The sequence below is a fragment of the Pipistrellus kuhlii genome, unplaced genomic scaffold (genome assembly GCF_014108245.1).
Source record: "Pipistrellus kuhlii isolate mPipKuh1 unplaced genomic scaffold, mPipKuh1.p scaffold_m20_p_5, whole genome shotgun sequence".
Taxonomy (NCBI): domain Eukaryota; kingdom Metazoa; phylum Chordata; class Mammalia; order Chiroptera; family Vespertilionidae; genus Pipistrellus; species Pipistrellus kuhlii.
This window is the reverse complement of record NW_023425551.1, coordinates 22,745,069-22,768,135: the sequence shown is the minus strand read 5'-3', so window position 1 is coordinate 22,768,135 and position 23,067 is coordinate 22,745,069. Positions and strand designations below refer to the sequence as shown.

At 34.3% G+C, this 23,067-nt stretch overlaps 1 protein-coding gene across 8 annotated transcripts in view; it reads right to left on the bottom strand.

Moving 5' to 3' along the window:
- ADGRG6 (adhesion G protein-coupled receptor G6) overlaps positions 1–23,067 on the bottom strand; it is a 139,267-nt gene that overhangs the window by 35,493 nt on the left and 80,707 nt on the right. For 4 of the 8 annotated variants that reach the window (XM_036414275.2, XM_045572756.1, XM_045572759.1 and 1 more), the window contains exons 6-13: positions 20,633–20,719; positions 14,911–14,996; positions 11,647–11,699; positions 10,428–10,490; positions 5,830–5,972; positions 2,876–2,987; positions 1,618–1,682; positions 856–1,066 (exon numbers count right to left, since the gene is read on the bottom strand). In XM_036414275.2, the coding sequence (XP_036270168.1) occupies positions 856–1,066; positions 1,618–1,682; positions 2,876–2,987; positions 5,830–5,972; positions 10,428–10,490; positions 11,647–11,699; positions 14,911–14,996; positions 20,633–20,719 (820 nt within the window). The remainder of the gene's footprint in view (positions 1–855; positions 1,067–1,617; positions 1,683–2,875; positions 2,988–5,829; positions 5,973–10,427; positions 10,491–11,646; positions 11,700–14,910; positions 14,997–20,632; positions 20,720–23,067) is intronic. The other 4 variants (XM_045572757.1, XM_045572760.1, XM_045572758.1 and 1 more) reach the window with 2 other exon arrangements.

Here is a 23,067-nt window from a genome sequence, read left to right as displayed (position 1 = left end):
ACAAATATGTCCTCAAGAGAAAAAAATATAGGCTTTAAGGAAAACCAACAATTAAATCATCCTAAACAAAGTCTGATTTTTACCTATTTTAGCCTTTCTTTCCTCATGTGAAGAATATATGTCCTACACATAACTGAGTAAGAATCAAATAAAATAATGCATAAAAGTATTTTTTAAACTCTAAGAAACTGTAAAAAATAGTCTGTAATTATTATATAGCTAAGGTATTTACATAATAATTCACTTTAACAAATATATAATTTCGATAAAGAAATTTCATTTAAAGTAAGGAAATAGGTAAAATTAAGTATCTTAATAGCAATATATTAAGTAAAATAATTAGAAACAAATGAAATTATATAAAAATAGGTACATTTTCTCTCTTTGACTTTTTCATTTCAAAAGTACAGTAACGTCTCTGTGGTAATTTTATACCACAATTCATGGGAGAGTGACCAAGTTATAACTTAAAGGTATGAGCTGAGTGTTTCCTAAGTGTCTCCTTTAGAAGCAAAAATAAAAAAGGGGGGGGGTTAATAAATGAATATTTGTGATAATTTATTAATCTATTGAAGTAAACCCAGTTAACATTTTTCAGATGAAAATGAAATACTGATTATGTTTTTCTGGGATTATTTAATAACTTGCCAGGTGACAATTCTAATCTTTTTGTAAATTACAAATCTAGGAAAAAATTAAGAAACTTTGAAGTTCACTTTGTGAATGATCTTGGGAAATATCAATGGATCTTCTAGAGATTTAAATGATGTGATCTGGGCAAAAAGCATTTAGATACGTGAGAAATTATATAACAACACATGCATCCCATAAATTTACTCTCCAGAAAAAACTTACTCAGAAGATGACTCAATCAAGTCACTGTCTGAACTGGTTAAGATATTAGAAAATATATTCATTATAGTTGCGCCAAGACTTATATCAATGTTTTCTTCTTTATTCACAATTTTTTTGACCTGTCCGACAATGTTGGTAATATTAGCTGAGTTTAAGGTCTGCCCATCACCAGTTAAATTTAAAATCTGATTGGCAACTTCATTTGCTTCCCCTAAAAAAGAGAAAAAAACAACATGTCAAGTTTAGCCTATTTAAAAAAAAAATAATTTCCAGGATAAAAAAAAAAAAAAGGGTGGTATTTAACTTCATAGTTTAAGCAGCATATCAAGTTTTCTGTGTATACCCTCTTCTAACAATCTTCACAAAGCAATAATATTTCTTCACACACAGACTAACTTTTTTCTTTAGTAATGCACAAATTGTGCCCTTAAGCAAATATTGGCTAGATCAATATTTACATACAGTTGTAATAGAAATGGAGCCAGAATAACTGAATAAGTGATTATTTGCTATTTAAAATAATACAAAATTATAAAATATTGATATGAATATCAATGTGTATATTTTTTAAGTTTTCTCTAAAAATTTTAAACTGCTGTTAGAATGAATACAACAATTTTATCTTAAGTAAAATTTATCATTTGCTAGCTTTTAATATTACAATAGAATCACATGGCAGAAGAACATGTCTGAAGAGGATGAAAACCATGAACTATGAGGTTATTTCCATTTGTCTTTGAGAATCAAAGATCATTCACTTACTTGAACAATTGGACATGTCAGGATCCAACCAGTAGATTAAAGATGTGTTGGAATGGTCACGATAACTATGAAACAAAACAAACAAAAAAAGGTATTTCAAGTATTTGGCATAAATGACATAACTGACATAATTAGGTAATGAAAAGTTTTAGAATTTGCCTTGATATCTACGTGTTTCATTTGAAAATAAAAGTGTAATAATTGAAATTAAACTGCTATTAAAAATTCTTATTGGAAAAAAATCAAGTGCATGAATCATGGCAACAAAACACTAGTAAGGGCTTTTAAGCTAATCTAGGTGCATCAGGTTACTAAGCCTAAAGCCATATTTGCTAACATGGGTCAAGTACCACTTTAAGAACTTTCCAGGTAAAATCTGACATTATTTCACATAACTCTGTAAAGCAGAGTACAGTTCACATTTTATAGATGAGAACATAGTTACTAAAATAAGACAAGGGATTTCCAAGGTCTCAACCAGGAAGAGGCAGAGCCATGCTTCACACACAGGTCAATGTCTACAGACCCCTTGTCCTCCCACCAAGTGTAAAACACAGTAGTACCAGACATCCTCCGAAAATAAGACCTAGTGCATGGAAAGATAAGACATCCCCTGAAAATAAGATCTAGTGCAACTTTGGGAGAAAAAATTAATATAACACACTGTCTTATTTTCTGGGAAACAGGGTAGAAGCAAAGTTTCTACTTCCAAAGCCCCCACCAAGAAAACCCTAATTTTGGATGTGGTTGAGGGCAAAGAACTGGATTTGACCTGTGGTTTCTGTTAAACATTCAGGGAAAATTTGACAGTCCCTCTTAGCAAATTGCATGACCCAGATCCTACCTTCATCCCCTCTTTGGCTGCCTCTTCCCCCTCCAACAATAGCTATCCCAGGTAGTTAAAAAAAAAAAAAAAAAAAAAAAGTCTTGGAATTTCACATGCATGGCCAAAGGCTGTCAGCTAGCTTGGTCCATCCATACATAAGGTGCTCTAGAGCTACCCTCTGGCTTCCAAATTTCTCCATCTTTCTTTGGAAAAGGCTAAATTTAAATGTTTCCTGGAGTAAGTAAAAATGCTTGTATCGGTAGCCTGCCTCATCCTTACCTCACAGGGAGGTTATCCTTAGGCACACAGAGATTCCTGCCCTTCTTTCTAAACAATAAACAATGCCTGTGAACTGTGGTGCAATATGTATTGTAGAACCCTGCCAAGGTAGATGATGTGGAGTTTGCTGACAAAAGTCAATAAAGGTATTACCAGGTCCGTGAAGCATAAAAACCCGGCTTCCCTGGACAAAGCTGCTTGTGTTCAGAAGGTGGGATGACTGGCCAGTGAAAGCCTCTGGGATTCTCCTCCGCAGGACATGTGCCTATGTGAAAATACGAGCCAACATGAGAAACATTAATCTATTCTTTGAACTTAGAGGTGTAAGATGACAGCAAGACAGCAATGCTGCTAATTAGGTATTTATTTCATGTACTACCAAATTACTAGATTTTTGTATTCTGAATTTGTAGCAATCTGAAATTAGAAATTTGGAAAAATAACCATTTACTCCATTTCAGATGAAAAATTATTACAGCATACAAACCATCAAATAAAAACATACACTTAAGAGAATATATCACTCTAAAGGAAATCATTAGCAGGTAAAATGAGTACAATAAAGGTTTGTTTAAAAAAGACTATATAAAATGAAAATGGTCCTGAACACTTCAAAATGTAAATTTTCCTCTGTTTTTTTTTCAAAGGGGAAAGCCTATCAAATAATGTCATCAAGCTGTGAGGGTATTTTCCAGAAAAGTCTCCAGCTGCTCGGAAAGCATCTTCTGCCTATCTGTTTGCTGGGGGAATGGCAAGAAGACACCTTGTGAGCCACCACCACACATCTTACACACACGCCTCCATCCTCAACTCATCCCACTTGTTGTTTGAAAACTCTCTCAGGAAGTGCCACCCTATAAATGATTCAGGTTTTACAACATAAAAAATATCAAAAGAGTCTGACTTGTATTGCCCAGTGGTTGAGCATCAATCTGTGAACCAGAGGGTCATAGTTTGATTCCCAATCAAGGTACATGCCCAGGTTATGGGCTCAATCCCCAGTGGAGGGTGTGCAGGAGGCAGCTGATCAATGATTCTCTCTCATCATTGATGTTTCTCTCTCTCCCTTTCCCTTTCCCTTCCTCTAGAAATCAATAACAATGCATTTTTTAAGACACCAAAAGAAAATCAATATATCAATAACAATGACAACAACAAAATCTTGTATTTCAGTACTGAAAAAAAAAAAGTAGAAAGTTATACCATACTGCTGGGAACCAGTACTGCAGTCACTGAATGAATATTTAAAATGACTTTCCCATCTATATTGCAAGCCTTAAAATTGCCAAGGGTTAGCCCTATTTTTTCCCCCTCAATTAGCAGAAACTTTTCTTCACAGATCCACTTGCAGAAAACAATAAAGTACAGGATCTAAGTTAGGTGGTATAAATTACATGTAAAGGTATCCAGAGAGAGTTGTTCTGGGGTTCCTCGGCCTTTGAAGACAGAGTAAGGGCTGTCCTTCATTATATTATATATAAACTACCATTCGTCAGATACTTCTTTGTGGAGACATCCATGTGTGAAAGAGCAGCATCTGTACCCAACCCACCCCCAAGAAGCCCCGTTTGTAAATAAGCAAGTATTTTCCCAAAGGGGCTCAGAAACTGTTGATGATGATGACAATGACGATTTGTGTTCTTCCATTTCTGGGAGTTCTCTGTAACTGTGTAAGCTGACGCAATAGAGATGGGAGGTTTCTGGTAGAAGGAAGATGCTTGTTCTTTATTACACTGTGTCTGGCCTTAGTTATAACCATGGTCCCAGAAACTGAGGAATACTAGCTTCCCCCACATCAATCTCCTGTGTGTGTATATGGCCAAGTGTCAAAGTTTTGTTTGATCTCTACTAATGTATCTAATCATAATATAGTTGTAATAATAGAATAACTTTAGAAGAATAAGCCCTGGCTGGGTAGCTCAATTGATTAGAGCCTCGTTCTGATATGCCAACATGGCGGGTTCAACCTCAGGTCAGGGTATAATACATACAAGAATCGACCAATGAATGTGTAAGTAAGTGGAACAACAAATCTCTCTCCCTCTCTCCTTCCCTCCTTCTCTCCTTCCTTCCTTCTCTCCCTCCCTCCCTCCCTCCCTCCCTTTCACTTTTAACTTTACTTTCTACTGTCCACATTTTTGATCATTTGCTTTTCTATAATATTCCCATCAAGCCTCACTTGTTTATTTATTTAAGTATTTAAGTGCTGGGGAGTGTGCTGGGGGGAGGTGAGAAGATAAAGAAAATAAGGTGTGTCCTCAAGCCAGAGGAAATTGCTGTTTACAGAAAATATATGTAAGAACACACCTAAGTCCAGTTAAATACTATGATCTTCTAATGTCTACAATACTCTAGATATCTGTACAGCATAGAGTGGTGGCTCAAAGGCAGTAACATCTGTTTATACATGGATGATGACAGAAAAGGCTTAATAGAAGAGGTGACTCTGGGTTCTCCTTAAAACTAGGTAGGTGATGAGTAGGTGGATGGTGAGAGTAGAGAAGAACAGAATGAGCAAAGACAAAGGAAGGAGGCACAGCAAGCTGGGAAAGTGCAAGCAGTACCACATGTGAGGTTGAAGCTTAGGATGTGAATGTTGTCTAGATAAGAATTGAATCTAAGTCCCGAATAACAGATTTCTGGCCCATTCCTGCAAAGTAGTGTCATTAACAAAGACTTAAAACATAAGAGAAGGAAATGTTTTATGGTAAGAAATTACCTTTTTTTTAAGACTTCATTTATGTTCCCATATGCATATATACTAGTAGACACTCTCTTTCTTCCTAAAGTTGAAGCCATATCTGGTCAAGACTCTTCTGGCATTGTGCTCATAACCTTAGTATTTTTGTAATGCATCCCTAAAAGAGAGTATAAACTCTGCCCTGCCTCGTTCATTCCTTTAGATTCATAAGTATCAAGTTGATAGCTTTTACGCTAACCATGTCATCCATTTGTTACAATATCACCACTAAGATAAGTTTCATCATCAGAAAAAAATACCTTTAAATAAGGAAACAATACACATAGGAAAAATATTTGTTATTGAAATTAAACCTGAATATATAGTCATACAACATACATATAATAAAAAAATTAAAGGCACTTACCCATTTGATTCACACTCACTGTATACAGCCTCAAGCCCTCATCCAGGGACTCATTATTTTTTAAGAGCTTCTGCTGAATGACTTTCCCTTCTAAATTGAGATTGTTGGTAGCATTGTAAACTAGAAGGGCCCAAATTGCCAACCTAGGGAAACATTGTAGATAGAACTGTTGTGGATTGGCTGTTTTTATGTAGAAAAATAGAACATCTGGATATGGCAGTAAGAGAGATGACCATAAAGTCTGACACTAAAAAGATATTCCAAGGCACACATAGACTTCTATTGCTGTATAAATGATAGTCAAAAACATCTCAATGTAAATGAATTTTATAGGATATTATTTTATAATTCTATCATATATCACATCACTCCATTTCTTTTTTTATCATTTGAACTGATTTTTTAAATGTATCTTTATCGTTGAAAGTATTATAGATATCTCCCCTTTTTTCCCATTGACCCCCCCTCCACATAGCACCTGCCATACCATCCTATGCCTTCACTTAACTATTATCTATGTCCATGGATCATGCATATATGCATATATGAACATTTTTTTGGTTAATCTCTGATTTTTTTAAATATATACATTTTATTGATTTTTTTTACAGAGACAGAGAGAGGGATAGAGAGTTAGAAACATCGATGAGAGAGAATTATCGATCAGCCGCCTCCTGCACACCCCTCCCACTGGGGATAAACCCGTAACCATGGTATATGCCTTTGACCGGAATCAAACCTGGGATCCTTCAGTCCGCAGGCCGACGCTCTATCCACTGAGCCAAACTGGTTTCAGCTCTGATTTTTTTTAAATTATTTTTTAAAAACCCATTACTTTTGCAAAAACACTTAGTAATACTAGGCCCAGCACATGAAATTTGTGCATGGGGTGTGTGTCCCTCAGCCCAGCCTGCATCCTCTCCAATCTGGGACCTCTTGAGGAATGTGTTGAGGGACATCTCTCTCACAATCCAAGACTGCTGACTCCCAACCACTCACCTGCCTGCCTTCCTAATTGCCCCTAACCTCTTCTGCCTGCCAGCCTGATTATCCCCTAACCACTCCCAGCCTGATGAACACCTAACTGCTACCCTGCTGGCCCAATTGCCCCTAAATGCCCTCCCCTGCCGGCTTGGTAACCCCTAACTGCTCTGCCCTGCTGGCCTGATTGTCCCCAACTGCCCCCCCCCCACCCCTGCAGGCCTGGTTGCCAACTGCCCTCCCCTACAGGCCTGGTACCCCTTAACTGCCCTCCCCTTCAAGCCTGATCACCACCAACTACCCTCCCCTGCTGGCCATCTTGTGGTATCAACATAGACAGCCATGTTGTATCAACATGGGGGCAGCCATCTTTGATTACATGGGGCAGCCATCTTGTATGTTGAAGTGATGACCAATTTGCATATTACCTCTTTATTATATAGGATTTTATAGCATATATGCCAGAAAGGGACATGTTTAATTCTAGTTAATTTATAGCTAAAAATAGTTTGTTAGAAAAATTGAATTTCAACAATCTGACTACACTGATCATTTGACTTTTGAAATTATTCATGTGTTACATTTCTCCATAATTTTGATAATTGATTTTCCATCTCAATGAAATATTTGCAAGTACTTGGTGAAAAGTTATGAAATATTCAAAATAGATTCAGTGATTGACCAGTATATTAAGAAGTTTATGGCCTTTGAATGCTTTAAAAAACATATGCTTCTATGGGAAATAGAGATGTATCCTAAAAGTCCTATCCAAACTTTTGGCTCTAAAATTAGTTTGAAGTAATATAATTTTTGGCTGAACTATAATCACAGCCATAGTCAATAGCAGAAATAAAAAAAACTATTAATTTAACATTGAGGGGAAATTTGAAATTATTTTGACAGGTAGAAGAGAAATATTTTCCCTTATATGTGAAAACTCTGCATTTACAAAGAACTTTCATCTTCATATTCTAAGGAGAAATTAATAATTTGACATGTCATTATATTATCAATATTAGTGACTGTCCACATGCCAAAGTCATTGACTTCAAAATAACTATAAAGCATTCAATGGAGCAGCATCATAGACTTTATTTATGAAATCTGGGAGGTACCAATAAAAATGAAAAAGTCAGAGTATTAATATATTTGTGGTGCTAAAAGAAAGAATAAGTGAAATATTTGCTATTGAAGGTTAGGGGGAATTAAAGAAGAGCTGTATTTCCTCCCCTAAATGCCTATACTAATATGAAGGACAAAAACTCTTTTGTTTTCATTATTCACTTTGAAGGGCTATTTATCTCCAAAATGATGTGCTGTTTAATGTTCATGTTTAAGACATATTTCAAGATGATTCAAACATAGATTTGAGTGACCTGGCATAATAGTTTTTAACATAGCTTATAAAAAAAAGTAAACACTGATTAAATTATCATTGAAAAAGAAGTTTTGCCACTCCAGTTACTGAGAACTTCCAGTTGGGTTTGTGACCTTCTACTTTCCTTGAATATTGAGAACATAATTAGCACAATGTATTGTGGATGATGGTGAATACCCAATTCAGCAATTCAAGAAGGAGCTCACATTGTTACAGGTCTTATCTGGATTGTTTCTCTCTCTCATCCTGAAAACTAAAACTATTTTGTAGCTCTACAAAGTCAGGTTCTATCTGTTGTTAGTATCAATCATTCTTTATTTGAATAAACCAGTCTCTATGGTTTTGGTTTCCTGTCTGTCTAGGCGATGTAGTGTGATGGCGTTATCTGAAGCTCTAGTCTGTGTAAGTGTTACAATCAAATTGAAAGGAAAGTTTGGGGGGAAAAGAGTATGTGGAAAACTAGTAGACTATGGTTTTTAGAAAAAGTATGAGGGACTATAAAGGCTTATTAAGAGCATTAGAAAATAGGAAAAAAGAGAGGGCAGGAAAAACTATGAGAATAAATTTTCAAACATCAAAAGTTTATACCAAAGAAAAACTAAATGTGTGGATTTTCCTCTATATACTGTTAGAGTTCACTCTCCCTATAATTTTCTCTGAAGTTTCCCACTGGTTTGACAAACAGGAAACCAAGACTCCATGACTTTAAATTTCTTTTAAGCAAGAGTTTCTGAGGTATTGCCATATACTATTGTTGGCTGATTGTAGTACTGTCAAGTAGGGGAAGAATTACAGTAAATGAACTAAAAAGGGCAAGGCTCACCCCCTAACAGAGTCTACTACATGAAACCAGGGTGGCCTCAAGTGCTAGACAATATCCAGCAAAGGATCCTGATCACTGATGGATTCACTATTGAAGGCTCAATATGACCTAGCAATAGGATTAGAGGAGACATTAATTGGCTAAAAAGAGGAGAAACGCCCATCAAAAATATAGTATTAAAATACATTACTCTATCCTTCAGATCATAAAGGAAAATGAATTGTGACACAATAAAAACTTTCCCTAATCAGATGGCTCGATCCAATGTGTTGAATATATACAGAAATGATAAGCTTCAAATATAACTTAAATTTTTATTTTATAATATTTTAGTGTTGAACAAAAAAGAACAAGAAAACTTGCTGGTCAACTCTTGTTTGAAATTTTATTTTTATCTTCTTATAATAATAATATGTGACCTGAAAAGAAAGTGTATTCCATCATTATGGTTGTAAATCCATAATTTAAATTCAGTCCATTGAAAAGTGCAAGACTTATATAAACTTTTGCTCTTCTAGTGATTTCTTTTTAGTTCTATGGAGATGCGAAATAGTACATAAACATAACTAAGGAGGTTAGGTATTTCCTTCTGAATAGCTGGTTTTTTTATATGCCAACTGATTATATATGGTGCAATATCCATTAAGTTATCTGCCTGTTTAAGTCATGATCTTGATATAAGCTTAAAATGCAGAATTCAGAAAATTAACTGACGGTTTCACATGCAGGACATATTTTGGCCCATATTGCCCATATTATTACATGATGCTATCATACATAAATACCTTGTTTTTAAAAAGCTAAAACAGCCAAAACCGGTTTGGCTCAGTGGATAGAGCGTCGGCCTGTGGACTGAAAGGTCCCAGGTTCGATTCCGGTCAGGGCATGTATAATATCTTGGTTGCAGGCACATCCCCAGTAGGGGCATATTCCCAGTAGGGAGTGTGCAAGAGGCAGCTGATTGATGATTCTCTCTCATCAATGTTTCTAACTCTCTATCCCTCTCTCTTCCTCTCTGTAAAAAATCAATAAAATATATATAAAAAAATTAAACAAAAATAAAAAATAAAAAGCTAAAACAATTTTATTTTTTTGTTTAAGGTCTATTTGAAACGAGAGGTAAATGGTTATTATTTTTAAAAAACTGGAAATACTAAAACTAATAATTCATCCATTTAAAATATCCTATTTCTGAATTATTTTTCCTCAGATGTATATTGTATCCATTCTGCTATATTACAGTTATAGCTCTAAGAAAGAAACTAGTGTGCATTAATGATAAAGAAATAATCTAAATGTGCTATGTGATTAAAATTTTTCTCTCTTATTTCATTGTTTTAATTTCTCTACCAGAATGTTAAAATGAAGAGCAAGAGGCAGGGTGTTATACTTTCTGTAAGACTTTCTCAGTGTTACCTTTGATCAGTTCCAATGCTTCTCTTGACTTTAATCTTGTCCTCTCTTAAGGTCAGGTTTATACTATAAATAAAAATATATAGATTCATTATTAACCGATTTGCCATTACTATCAACAACAAAATGTGAGGAGTTGAAAGAAAGAGGCAGAATAGAATGTACAACTAAGGCAGCATGTCCAAATGTGTGTTCTGAGTAGTTCTAGTTTTTTCATATGCATGAGACAAAAACTAGCTGCATGTTCAAATAAGCTAGGCAACTATGTTCCCATGCTTTCTTTTCAAGATTCACATGCATGTTAGTATACTAAAGCATCTGAGATAGACAGAGCCACTTCCTGAACCCATTTGACCAACTGATCTGTTTCCTTGTGTTATTATGCCTCTTGGGTACACAGAATATATGCTTAGGTTTCACAAAATACATTTTAGAAAACTAATTTAAGTATGAAACTGTGAAAACAAGGTGCAGAGGAGCATATGTGGGTGCTATATTTGCTTGTGCTTTAGTGAAGTATTTAAATAGAAGAGAGATAATTTTGAAAAGTTAAGCTGCAATCAGACTGTAGATGCCCTATTTTATATTTTAAAAAAATGGTCTCTAAACTAGAATGTATGCAACCCAGGGGATGCTCTAGATGACCTCCTGGGGTTCTTAGAAGAAACTAATATTTAATTATAATCTTTTCAATTGTGGTACATTATAACATATAATATATTCATTAAGTAATACACACACACACACACACACACACGTAAATCTGTATATAAAAGCCTAATATGCAAAGGGTCCCTTGGGAGTTTGCTATGACATGTACTCATCACCAAGGTGGCGCGGAATGAAGAAAGGTCCCAGCCAGCAGCCAGAAAGCCCTGATAGGCCCTGATCACCAGCCAGGCATGGAGACCCTACCTGTGCATGAATTTTGTGCACCAAACTTCCAGTGTATACATAATTACTTTAAAATCACAAATACAGGCTAAATATCAAAATAAAATAATTAGGATCCAAAATCAATACATTTTTTTAAATTACTGCTGCAACACTGAAGCTTTTTTGTCAAGAAACAACATAACATAGAATTGTTGTAGAAAGATTACCAATATGGTACATGTGTGTATGTGTGTGCTAGTGTGTGGGGATATAATCAGAGAAAGATGGAGCAGTGTAAAATTAGATACTACTTTTTATTTCTCAAGTAATTCATCCTGTCATTTACCTGATCTTAATCACGTAAACAGTATAGTTCCAATTTTGGAAGGTTGAATTAAGCTGAAAAATACAATGGAAAAGGGTGAGTTTTGGTAATACTTAAAAAAAAAAAAAATCCGAATCAAGTTTCTTCCCTCCCAAAAGATAAGTTGTTTTTGGAATAAGACCCTGGGAAAATCCCAGAGAGCAAAAGGAGTGAAAGAAAGGTAAAGATAACAGTTACTACATCATTTTATGCCAGGAACTTTACAAATGCTATTTCTTTTGACCCAAAACAATAAATGAGATAGGTATTATCTGCCCCTACTGCCTTTTAAAGGAAGAAAGTGAGCTTAACAGAGAGCTAACAGAGATGGGATAGCTTGCCCAAGGTTACCTAACGAAGAATGAGGAGGTTCCAGATTGGAACTGATGTCTGTCTGGAAACACTATGCTTTCCCCTCTAGCTCATTATATAATGGGCTGCCGAGTTAGTCCTAACACTGAGAACTAAGCTGCAAGCGGGAAGACAGGAACAATAAACACTTCCATAGTCTTCATTCAACAGACACCAAGGGGGCCATAACATGTTTTCATAGTAACTATAATCTCATAAAATATTAGCACTGAGAAAAATTGTAAGCCAACAATATAAACCTTTAAATAAACAAGTACATTCAACATATTGGGAGCTATATTAATTATTATTTGGTTATTTGACAGTCTTTTTTAGGCCTCAGCACCAGACTTTTTTTTATTATTAATATATTTTTATTGATTTTTTACAGAGAGGAAGGGAGAGAGATAGAAAGCTAGAAATGTTGATGAGAGAGAAACATCGACCAGTTGCCTCTTGCACATCCGCTACTGGGGATGTGCCCGCAACCAAGGTACATGCCCTTGACCGGAATGGAACCTGGGACCTTTCAGACCGCAGACCGACACTCTACCACTGAGCCAAACCGGTTTCGGCAGCACCAGACTTTTTAATGAAGCCATGATTCTTCTCATTATAAATAACCAATTTTCATTGTGCATTATCCAATACAATCACAAAACAAGATTTCCTGACTGATGTAAAATTCTCTTATTTATATATCACTCCCAAAAGGTTTATCTTCTAGGTCACTTCTCATATAAACATTTAGCATTACTTGCAAGCATTCTAAAATTAGATGTAAATTTTAGAAAATTCTGGCAAAAAAAAAAGTTAACCTTTTATATTGTAATAGTAATAATATGAATCAGGGACACCACTTATATTTTCTCTGTTATCAAGTATCTGCTTTGGTATCATGCATCTTAACCTGATAGTGTCCAGAAAAGCTTAGCTTTAGATGAGAATGATCCTATGTTGAAAAGCATGCATGAAATAAATATAAATGCAAAATGATATGTCTCTAAAGCAGACTCTCAAATAAAGGCTAATTTTTGAGATTCATAACATTAGACGTGGTTTATGAAAATAAAGAATGAAAATAAAGAGTTTTATCTTTTGAAAACACTTGGACTTTAAAAAAAAAAAAAAGGCAAAAAAGAACAATGCAAGAAAGAAAATGGGAAGCAATAATATACTCTCTCTGTCAAGACTGCTCTCTGTTTAGAAATGAAATGTCTTCTAGTGTTTAAATTAATCACTACAGTTAATGTCCATTCCAAAAAGTCAACAGTAGTGGGGTTGTTGTTTTTTTACTTCTATTAGAGAATTTCACTGTTACCCCCAATTTTTATAGAGTTGTTAATTACCTACTATTATTTCCTGCAATAAACTTGTTTTAAAGGGTGTAACCTTTAAAAATAAGACTATGTTTTCTTATCATTCAAATATGTTATATGTATATAATATATTGTCACCACTACATCTCAAAGAATGGTTTAATTCTATTTTCTCACCAAGGACAAATTTATTAGGCACCTATCAAAAACCATTTTTCCTCCGAATGTATATCCAAGTGACTTTATTCACAACAACTGTTTAACTGTAATAGCATTATATACAAAAAGTAGTTCAAAGTCCCATAGTTTACTATAGATAGGAAAAATAAATAAATAAATAATGGAAATCTGTGAAAGTTTTTGAGATTGTTATAAGGAAGAAAACAATAAAATAAATGCATGTGCTGTATTTGTAAGAAAAAAGAAAAGCATAAAGTTTTTAAATGGAAAATTATCAAAATTTTCTTTTTTTAAAATATATATATATATTTTATTGTTTTTTTACAGAGAGGAAGGGAGAGAGAAAGAGCTAGAATCGTCGATGAGAGAGAAACATTGACCAGCTGCCTCTTGCACACTCCCTACAAGGGTTGTGCCCGCAACCAATTTACATGCCCTTGACCGGAATCAAACCTGGGACCTTTCAGTCCGCAGACCGACGCTCTACCACTGAGCCAAACCGGTTTCGGCAGAAAATTATCAAAATTTTCATCGATACAATACAGGTTAAATAAAGTATAATGTAAATATGCATCAACTGATGCCTTAAATAAATGACAGCCACATAGTGGAACCCTATGCAGTGCTGGAAAAAAGAAAAAGATAAAAGGAGGTCTCTGTGTACTGCTATAAATCTGGTAAAAACAAAAGTACAATGTAGAAAGGTGTGTAAAATATGTTATTTTTAGTGTAAAAAGGATAAAATAATTTTACTTTCTTTTATATGCACAAATTCTGGAAAAACCCAAGAAGAAAAAAAAAACAGTGATTTCCAGGTTCATCTCCAAGTAAGCTTCAAGGATGGGGGAAGACTTTCATGATAGAGTAAGTCCTCACGTAAAGTCTTCAATAGCTTCCTTGACTTTAAGCAAAATTATGTATAATGAAACTCATTTACTACAGGCTAATAGCTGTAAATAAGAATTAAGTATCTATGACATCTCATCAATGTTATAACAAAATGACATGAATGAAATGGTATATCTTTTTATACCTTTTGTTTTTGATTCAAAAGTTCCCCCAAAAAATAATAAAATAAGAATTATACTTTTAAAAAACAGTGCTGAAAAATGCACGCCTATAATAACAAATAAGGATACCTACCAACACACATTTCCATTTGGGTGGCATTTTCTTATTTGGACATGAATAGTCTATTAGGATCAGTTTCTTGTCCTTTTTTTCAAATGCACTTCTCTTTATGCCTCACATACTTAACAATTTATACTTTTATAATGAACAACACCTATGTACCAGTATCATATGTGGACTGAGTTAGCCAAACAGCAGGGTCTTTTTCAGATTTCCAGTGGTTAACAGGATAAAAACAAAAAAGAAATTTTATAAGTTCACTTACCCATACTGCCACCTTGTTCTGTACTTTAAGCTCAGGGTGATGAAGGATGTTTTGAATCACTATGGAAATTCTATAGATAATTCCATCTGTCCATTAGAAATAGGATTTAGCCCATTAATTATATTTTAGAGCCATATAATTATTAAAGTAAATTTACAATCATATCATTTCATACAATTTAAAAGAAACACCTACACAGGTACAGAAAAATTGAGATTTTTTTTTTTTTTTTTAACTTTATGTTCATTGACCTTTGCAACTTCTTGGAGTTACTAATTATACAAATAGATACTTCATTTATTGCTCTTAAATCATCACCTGCACATTTCTTCCTATTTTTAAATTCTATAGATTTCAGATATCTATGGTCTGTAAATTAGTGACTTTTTATGTACACTTTGGTCTCTTGTAATAAGAACTTACAATTTTCTTGTACATTATTAAGAGTTTGGAATGTAAAAATCAGTGGGATCATGGGCAGGCAGTAAATTGAAAAAAAAAATGGCTTACACATATTTACTACCTCGGCCCCTTATTCTCCCTTTCCTTTCTCTCTCCCCACCCCCACAACTGTTGCCCCCACCCCCACAACAAAGTTTTACTTCTACTAAGTTATTGGGTTGGATTTCACTAGATTTTTTTTCCATCAAAATTTCATGAATGTAGTCATTTGCACCAAAGTAGAAAGGAAAAATAATATTTGCAGAAAGAATTTCAATTGTACTACCTTGTTTTAAAAATAAAACAATGTCAGAGAAAGTTCTTTTTTTTCTTTTGGAGGCAATCTTTAAAGTAGTATGATACACACACACACACACACACACACACACACACCCCAAGCTCACCAGCCAGGACTTGCTAAATCTCTCTACATGCTTGTTACAATGCACCTTACTAAAATATAGTAGGTTATTGAGAGAGAAAAAATTGAATCTCCTCTATAGTCAATCATCTTTCTTCACGTTTATGTTTTGTTATGTCTTGAGTAAAATATACATAGAAAATGTAGAAATGTATAATTAAAACAATGAGAAATGGATTTAATAAAGATTTTGGGGACGCAGTACCAAAAAATTGTACAAAAAGTACAAAAAGTACTCCTCCCAAACTTACCAAAATGTAAATTGCTGCCCAATTAACTAAAGGAATGTTTTTACCAATATATGGGTGAAAAATCTCATGCCAAAAAAAAATCACCATTCTTAATGTCATATAAAATTTATGAAATTGACACAGGTCCAAGTGAGATTAATTTATAAAGATTAAGTTATTTTAGCTTCTAAAACTCTTCAAGTATTTGAATGTCTTGAATTTGTATTCTTTTAAAAATATTCTGAATGGAAACATTGAGAAAGATATTTAAAATAAATAATAAGTTAATAAAAAAAAAAAAGTCCTTTATACTCTAGATCTCATTATAGCAAAACATGGAAATTCCGAGTGATTGAGAGGAAATTCAAATTGCAGAGGTTCAGGATTCTGTATTTAGTTCAGAGTCCTACGTATCTTCGGATCTTCGGTGAATGTTCCCTGATGCCAGTACAGTAACTGAAAAGCTGCCACTAGATGGAGATCTAAAACATGTGTTTGTTCAACAGTAGTTAGCAGTCTTTCCCACTTGGGAAAATATTTCAAAATACTAAAAATCAGTGTTTTATATCACTGACATTTCTGAAATGTTATGGAAGCTTCCAAATATTTAAGATAATTTTCTTTAAATATTAAATATTTATACTTCACTTTCTTTCAATTCATTGTTTTTATAAATGAGAAAGACATCTGAGGCAGCCTAAATCAATTTCTGTAGGACTCTCCTTAACGTTATAATGCTTAAAGCAAATCAAATATGTGAATATGCCAAAAAACCTGGCATCTTGTGTTAGATTCTCTTGTGCTGTGGATTATTATCAGGTAGTCTCTCCTCAGAAGCCTCAGGGTGTGATATTTTTTTAGTTAGCTGAAAACAACTCAGCAGAGGCTACGTGTTATATTTATTTTAAATTTTTGGATAATGTAGTCAATAATTAATCCTGAGGAATGTCCAAGAGTGAATTTTCTAAACAAAATAAAATGTCCACTGACGGGTTGGTGAAAGGCGTTTTGAGTTGCAGCAAAATAATCGTTAAGCACTGTCAAGTGCAGAAAATGCACAGTGAATGGGGTGATGCAGGCTTTTCCATGTCATCCTCGCAGTCTTCCCTAAAAACGCTACAACTCCCACAGTGACTCAATAGAAAAGCTATTCCCAAACCTTCATTTGTTTCAGAGACATCAAAAGATGAATGTTTTTTTTCCTAATAATGGCACCCAGGCCAGAAAAATTCATGAGAGACATTTCTTTGGAGGAAAAAGTGTGTAAGAATATACCATCTTCCAATTAGATAACACTTTTAGCCATGCAGAAAATCAAACTACAAATTATTATTTGCCATTACACATGATATTAAAAAATCTAATTCCTGTCTGAAGGTCTTTCTCCAATTTAATTTTTCCTTTTTGTCTTCTTAACACCCTTTCGAGTTTCTTGGAAGATACAGAAATGACATAATTTATAGTCATAGTTGTGAAATACAGATTTGAAAAGTAGGTTTAAAAAAATCCTCACTGAGGATATTTTTTAAAATTTATTTTAGAGAGAGAAGAAAGGAGAGAGAAAAAGAGAGAGAGAGAGAGAGATCCATGCGAGAGATAAATATCCATCAGTTACCTCCCACAGGCACCCCAACTGGTGATCCAATACATGCAACCTAGGTGTGTTTTCTGACCAGAAATAAAACCCACCAAGGCTGAAAGGTAGATTTTAAAATGTATATTTGAAAAGACAGATGTTCATTTATAAAGCAAATGTTATTTTAAATTCAAGATTATTTCTTTTAACTAGTGATGAGACAATTATGATATGACAGTAGTGTTTGTAATATGACTTGAAGCCCTGCTCATCCAACATATACAATTTCTTTAAGTACAGCTAGATTGATTGTTGGATCCATATAAATATCATGAGGGGGAGTTTTTTATTTGAGTACTTAAATGCATGTGAGAAACTAGAAGCAGTGTTACAATATCACTTATGAGCTAGGTTTTAAGAACAACAATAAGGATTAACAAAGTTATTTCTTTACTTGGTTTGCCGACCTCACAAAAGTCTAACACTTTTTTTTTTTTAACCCCCAGAGTAGTATTAGAGTTGTGCTGCAAGCATAGAAAATATAATTTTGAATGGAAACAAAAATTAGTCGAAGAGCTTTTCTGGAATGTAATATAAAAGACTAAAAGTTATATGCGAAAATAACTAGGTCATTCAGTAGTTCCTGAAATATCGGTGAAAAGTAACTTAAAGATAAGATTTTCTTAGCATATAATCTAAGGTATCATATCAAAGTCCTATTGAAAATAACAAAAAAAAATCTTGACACAGAAAAATAGGAACATTTCACAAAAACTGTAAAAGCACATTTAATTGATATATTGAAGAAATATGTCTGATTGTTAACCAATTTCAACCCTTCTCCACTTTCTGCTGATGAACACAGTAAAATTAATAGTCCAGAGTTTAAGAAAGCAGATAAGGTAGAAAACAGATTTGACAGTTTGCCCATCTTACTTACAGTTAACAAAAATAAATTCTCTATTTCAGGGTGGGGCAAAAGTAGGTTTACAGTTCTGAGTACATGAAACACAGAGTTTATTCTTGTATTATTATTTATTAATTACTGTATTGTTTTCCATACGAACAACTTGAAACTATTTTTGCTCCACACTTATATCAGATCATAGCCCTGAGAATGTTTACTACATCAGATTCCCAAGGAACACAAAAAGTGCATTGGAAATTGTTGGCAGTATGTGAATGGTCTTAGATAGTCCAGGACATGACATCAAATCCCACTTATTCACAAGGTGAACAAGTAATTCTCTTTTCAATTATTTCAAATTTGACTACATAAAAGAAAAAAATCTTATTTAGATTATCATCTATCGCTAACACTTTGTTCCTCTCCCTTTTAAAAAAGACAATAAAGATTTGAGGGGCTGAGATGAGAGAATGCAATAGGATATAGAGGAAATCCAATGACATGGTTTTCATTATATTCATTTTCACTTCTATTTTAAAGCAAGTGGTTATGTTTTAATTCTCTACAACAGCGATATCAATTTTTCCATCAAAATAAAAATGTTTAAGCAAAAAAGTGAGCCAATTTAGAAAAATGAAACATCTATGAAATGGATAATAGAGATGGTTCTAGGATGTGATTAAAAGATGGTATACAAATTTGAGTACATAATTTTGAAAATATTTCTACTACATGATAACCTATGAATATTTTTAAATATTTAAAAATTCTAGGGCTATATTTTTATCAAGAATCATCTGACTTAGAATTTTTTTCCTTAAATATGGTCGCCAAGCCATTTCAATTGATTCTAACATCTGCTCGCTTTGTTAAGACTCCCATAAAGGCTATGACGCAGAGAGATATGGAGTAAACAGGGCTCTCTTCAAGAATGTCAGAAATGACACGACTGGGTGAACACAGCACTGCTCCACCAAGTCAAGTCAAGGACTGAAACACCATATAAACGTTCTTGGGCAGTAGAGGATGTGCCAGTCCTGGAGGGAGAATGCCACAGAGGCTCTTTGTATGTTCATACAAAGAACGAAGTACTTCGTTAGAATTATAATATTCCCATCTACTGGCTGGCGTCCATGTGAAATATGCACTGGAAACTTCAGCTGCTCTTGCTTTCTTGGGGGTTGCTGGAATTTTTGCTCCATCATAAATCTCCTTGGTGTAACTACCAGAATAACCATAAACACTTCCCTGAATCGATGTCTTTATAACCCTTTACATTTCATGTAAAATATTCCATACTTCCAATTTAAACGTCCTTTCAGAGGAAGTTGATGTAACCCCAAAGCCAAAAGAAAAAATTAACTATGTGCGTTTCTTTTCTCTGGGTTTTGGTCCCTGGTGATCCATTAACAGATGTCTTGGCCTCACAACTTAAATTATTGGAGTTGAGAAAATCTCTCTGTTTCTAATACCTCATGTTTGAGAATATTACTATATTTGAGGCAATGGTATAGTCACCTGATTGGAATTTCTTTTCTTTTTCCCCAGAAGAAACTGAAATCATTTACTCTGAATTACCAAAAGGCTATGTATATGGTCCTTATAGGAAACTGGTTGATTTATGATTTAGTTGATAGACAATCACATTCTAATCATCATCAACAAATAAAAACAGAAAGCAAATTATTACCATGTAAAATGGTTTAAATGTCACAAATATTTAAACATAAAGTTAGCTTTAGTGAAAAGTTAAATTACCAAAATTAGATTTTTAAAATTATAAAATCTTTAGAAAATAGCTTCCTGAAGAGAGCAATCTAACAAAAGACTATGAATTTTTTTTCCTGCAATCTTTAGCATAATGTAATTTCATTCTTTTTCATCAAATATATTATATTTCTCATAAAGCTTCCTTTGAAATTTTAGCTAAAAGTACAGATGAGTGATCCTGGAAGTGAACTCATTTCACTGGTCACTAGAATGAGGAACTCAAGAGAATCAAGTGATTTTATTTATTTTACTAGTCTTGCAAATGTACCAGTTGATTCCAATAATAGAAACCTTGTTGAAACATTAGATATTTCCACCCTTAGAATACAACTTTTATTACATCAGACATATTACAAATATAAAAGGTAGTTTCTTACCATTCCTTTGTTTATCAATTCTATTAGTAACAGGCATGTTAGTGGTGACAGTAGGTGATGTAGTACTAGGAGAGCTTACAGTAGCTGCTAACAAAGATGAGAAAAATGTAATTTTGCAAGGAGTACATGGCAGTTAATATGGATGAGCAACCTATAATTAATTCATGGCACTACATGAGGAAGGAATGGAAACTATTTCTTGCCATTAATTACAACAGAATGTGAGGTTGTAATGCATAAAATAAAGCAAATGCTTTCTATGGCACAGTAAGAATCAGTTCACATGGCCTTTGGTATCACATTGAAAAAGTCTGGATCTGGCACAGAGAAAATGGAGAAAAGGCATTTAGACTCTAGACTAGGGGTGTCGAACTCAATCAGAGAAGGGGCCAAAATCTAAAATCCAGCCTAAATCGTGGGCCGAATGGTTTACTGAACAGTCATAAACTGTCATTGTGATGGAAACGCAGTGGAGTGCAGTGATGACAGCGAGGTGTGGGCCACATTGCAAGGCCTGGCGGGACGGATTTGGCCCGCGGGCCTTGTGTTTGACACATGTGCTCTAGACCTACGTCTGCCATTAACAGGCTGATGACCACACTGTGAATAAGTAAACCTTTACAGAACTCAGTTTCCTAAGTTTGTAAAAGCAAAATGTTAGAGGAGGCAGTCTCTATAGTATCCATCAGCTTGAAAATGATTCAAACTAAGTCAGTCTTCCTGATTCTCTAAGAATGAAATGAAATCTCAGATAAAAACATATTTGTCCTTGAGAAGATGAAATAAAACAAAATGAAAGAAAAAAATGTATAGACTGAATCAATCATTTACAGATCCCAATAACTTGACTGAATGGTGATGGACAAAATAGATTCATTAGGACAAGCCTAAGGAGGAAATATTTTCAAGGCATTATGTCATAGATATGCTTTTGGTATTACTAAAACTCTCAAAGATGAAATCCTTATGTAATTCTTTAAAAATATTTTCTATGGAATTCTGAAGGAGCTCTACAGGGTGGGGCAAAAGTAGGTTTACAGCTATAAATACATGAAACATAGAGTTAATAAAGCTACTGTAATAATCAGTACCTTCATGTTTTTTTCCTTTCAAACAATGGTAAACCTACTTTTGCCCTACCCTGTATAATTAGTAGAAACACTGCACATATAATTTTCCTTTAGTTTATCCTAGGAGTGCATTTGTATTAATGTACATCCATATGGACAATAAACATTTATGTGTCTCATTATTTAAAATTTAAGTAATTACCTTCTAAGGGATCTTTAGAAAATATCAAATTTCTTGCTTCAAAATATGCTTTCCTAACTAAAAAGTTTTCCATTTCCAATCCTTTCTAATAAAGAGGAAATATGCAAATTGACCATCATGCCATCACAAAGATGGTGCATCTTCAGCCACAATATGGCGACACCTAGTCCCCTCAGCCTCACTGGAGTCCCCCAGTCCTGCAAGAGTCCCACAGTCATTTCAGCCCAGCCAAGGAAGTGGTAGGCACATGGTGTAACTGGACCCATCCTCAGCTCCCCCGCTGCCCAGGCTTGCCCAAGGCATAGGCAAGCCTCAGATGGCAGCTGCCCAGTAGCCCAGGGCTGCCTGAGGCTCAAGTAACCAAGGCCGGCTGAGGCTTGTGCTGCTGGCAGAGGCAGCAACAGAGGTGTGATGGGGGTGTTGCCTTCCCCTGATTACCAGGTCACCTCCCTCCCCTGAGGGCTCTGAGACTGTGAGAGGAGCAGGCCGGGCTGAGGAACACCCCTCCAGTATATGAATTTTCATGCACTAGGCCTCTAGTATGTAATATTTAAGAATGGGAGTCTTTCTGAATTCTTTTTAAAAAAATGATGAACAATCAATTATATTTATCTTAATGTAAAATGCATCAATAAACAGGAAAATGTTTTGTTTTGTTTTGTTTTTTTGTCATTTAGGACACGGGGTGGGATAGATAGCTGGGAATCTAGTTTAAGGAAAATAATTATTGAATTATTAGTACTATAAGTATCTCATATTAAAGAAAAATAAATAATTTTTTAAAACTTTTAGATCTGGAACTAGGCAAAATTATTTTTTTCTGTCATATAATTACTTTTAAACTACACTGGGTTTATGGAAACCATTTAATATTTTTACTTTTATAAGGTACTCATTGGTAGTAATATTAGGAATAATGCCTCAGAAAGGACATCAGATAATAATGAATTAAAGCCCATTTCCACATTGGACCCACAGAAGACACCTTTAGTTTCTATCCATTTAGTCTCACTTCTTACCCTGGTGACTTTCATGCTCTGTTCCTCCTAATAAGAGATCCAGCTTTTACAAAAGGCATGATCATGATTCTTAATGTGGAATATAGAACAAAGGAGCATTTAATAGAATAAATGAATGAAAATGGGTCATGGAAATTAGGAATA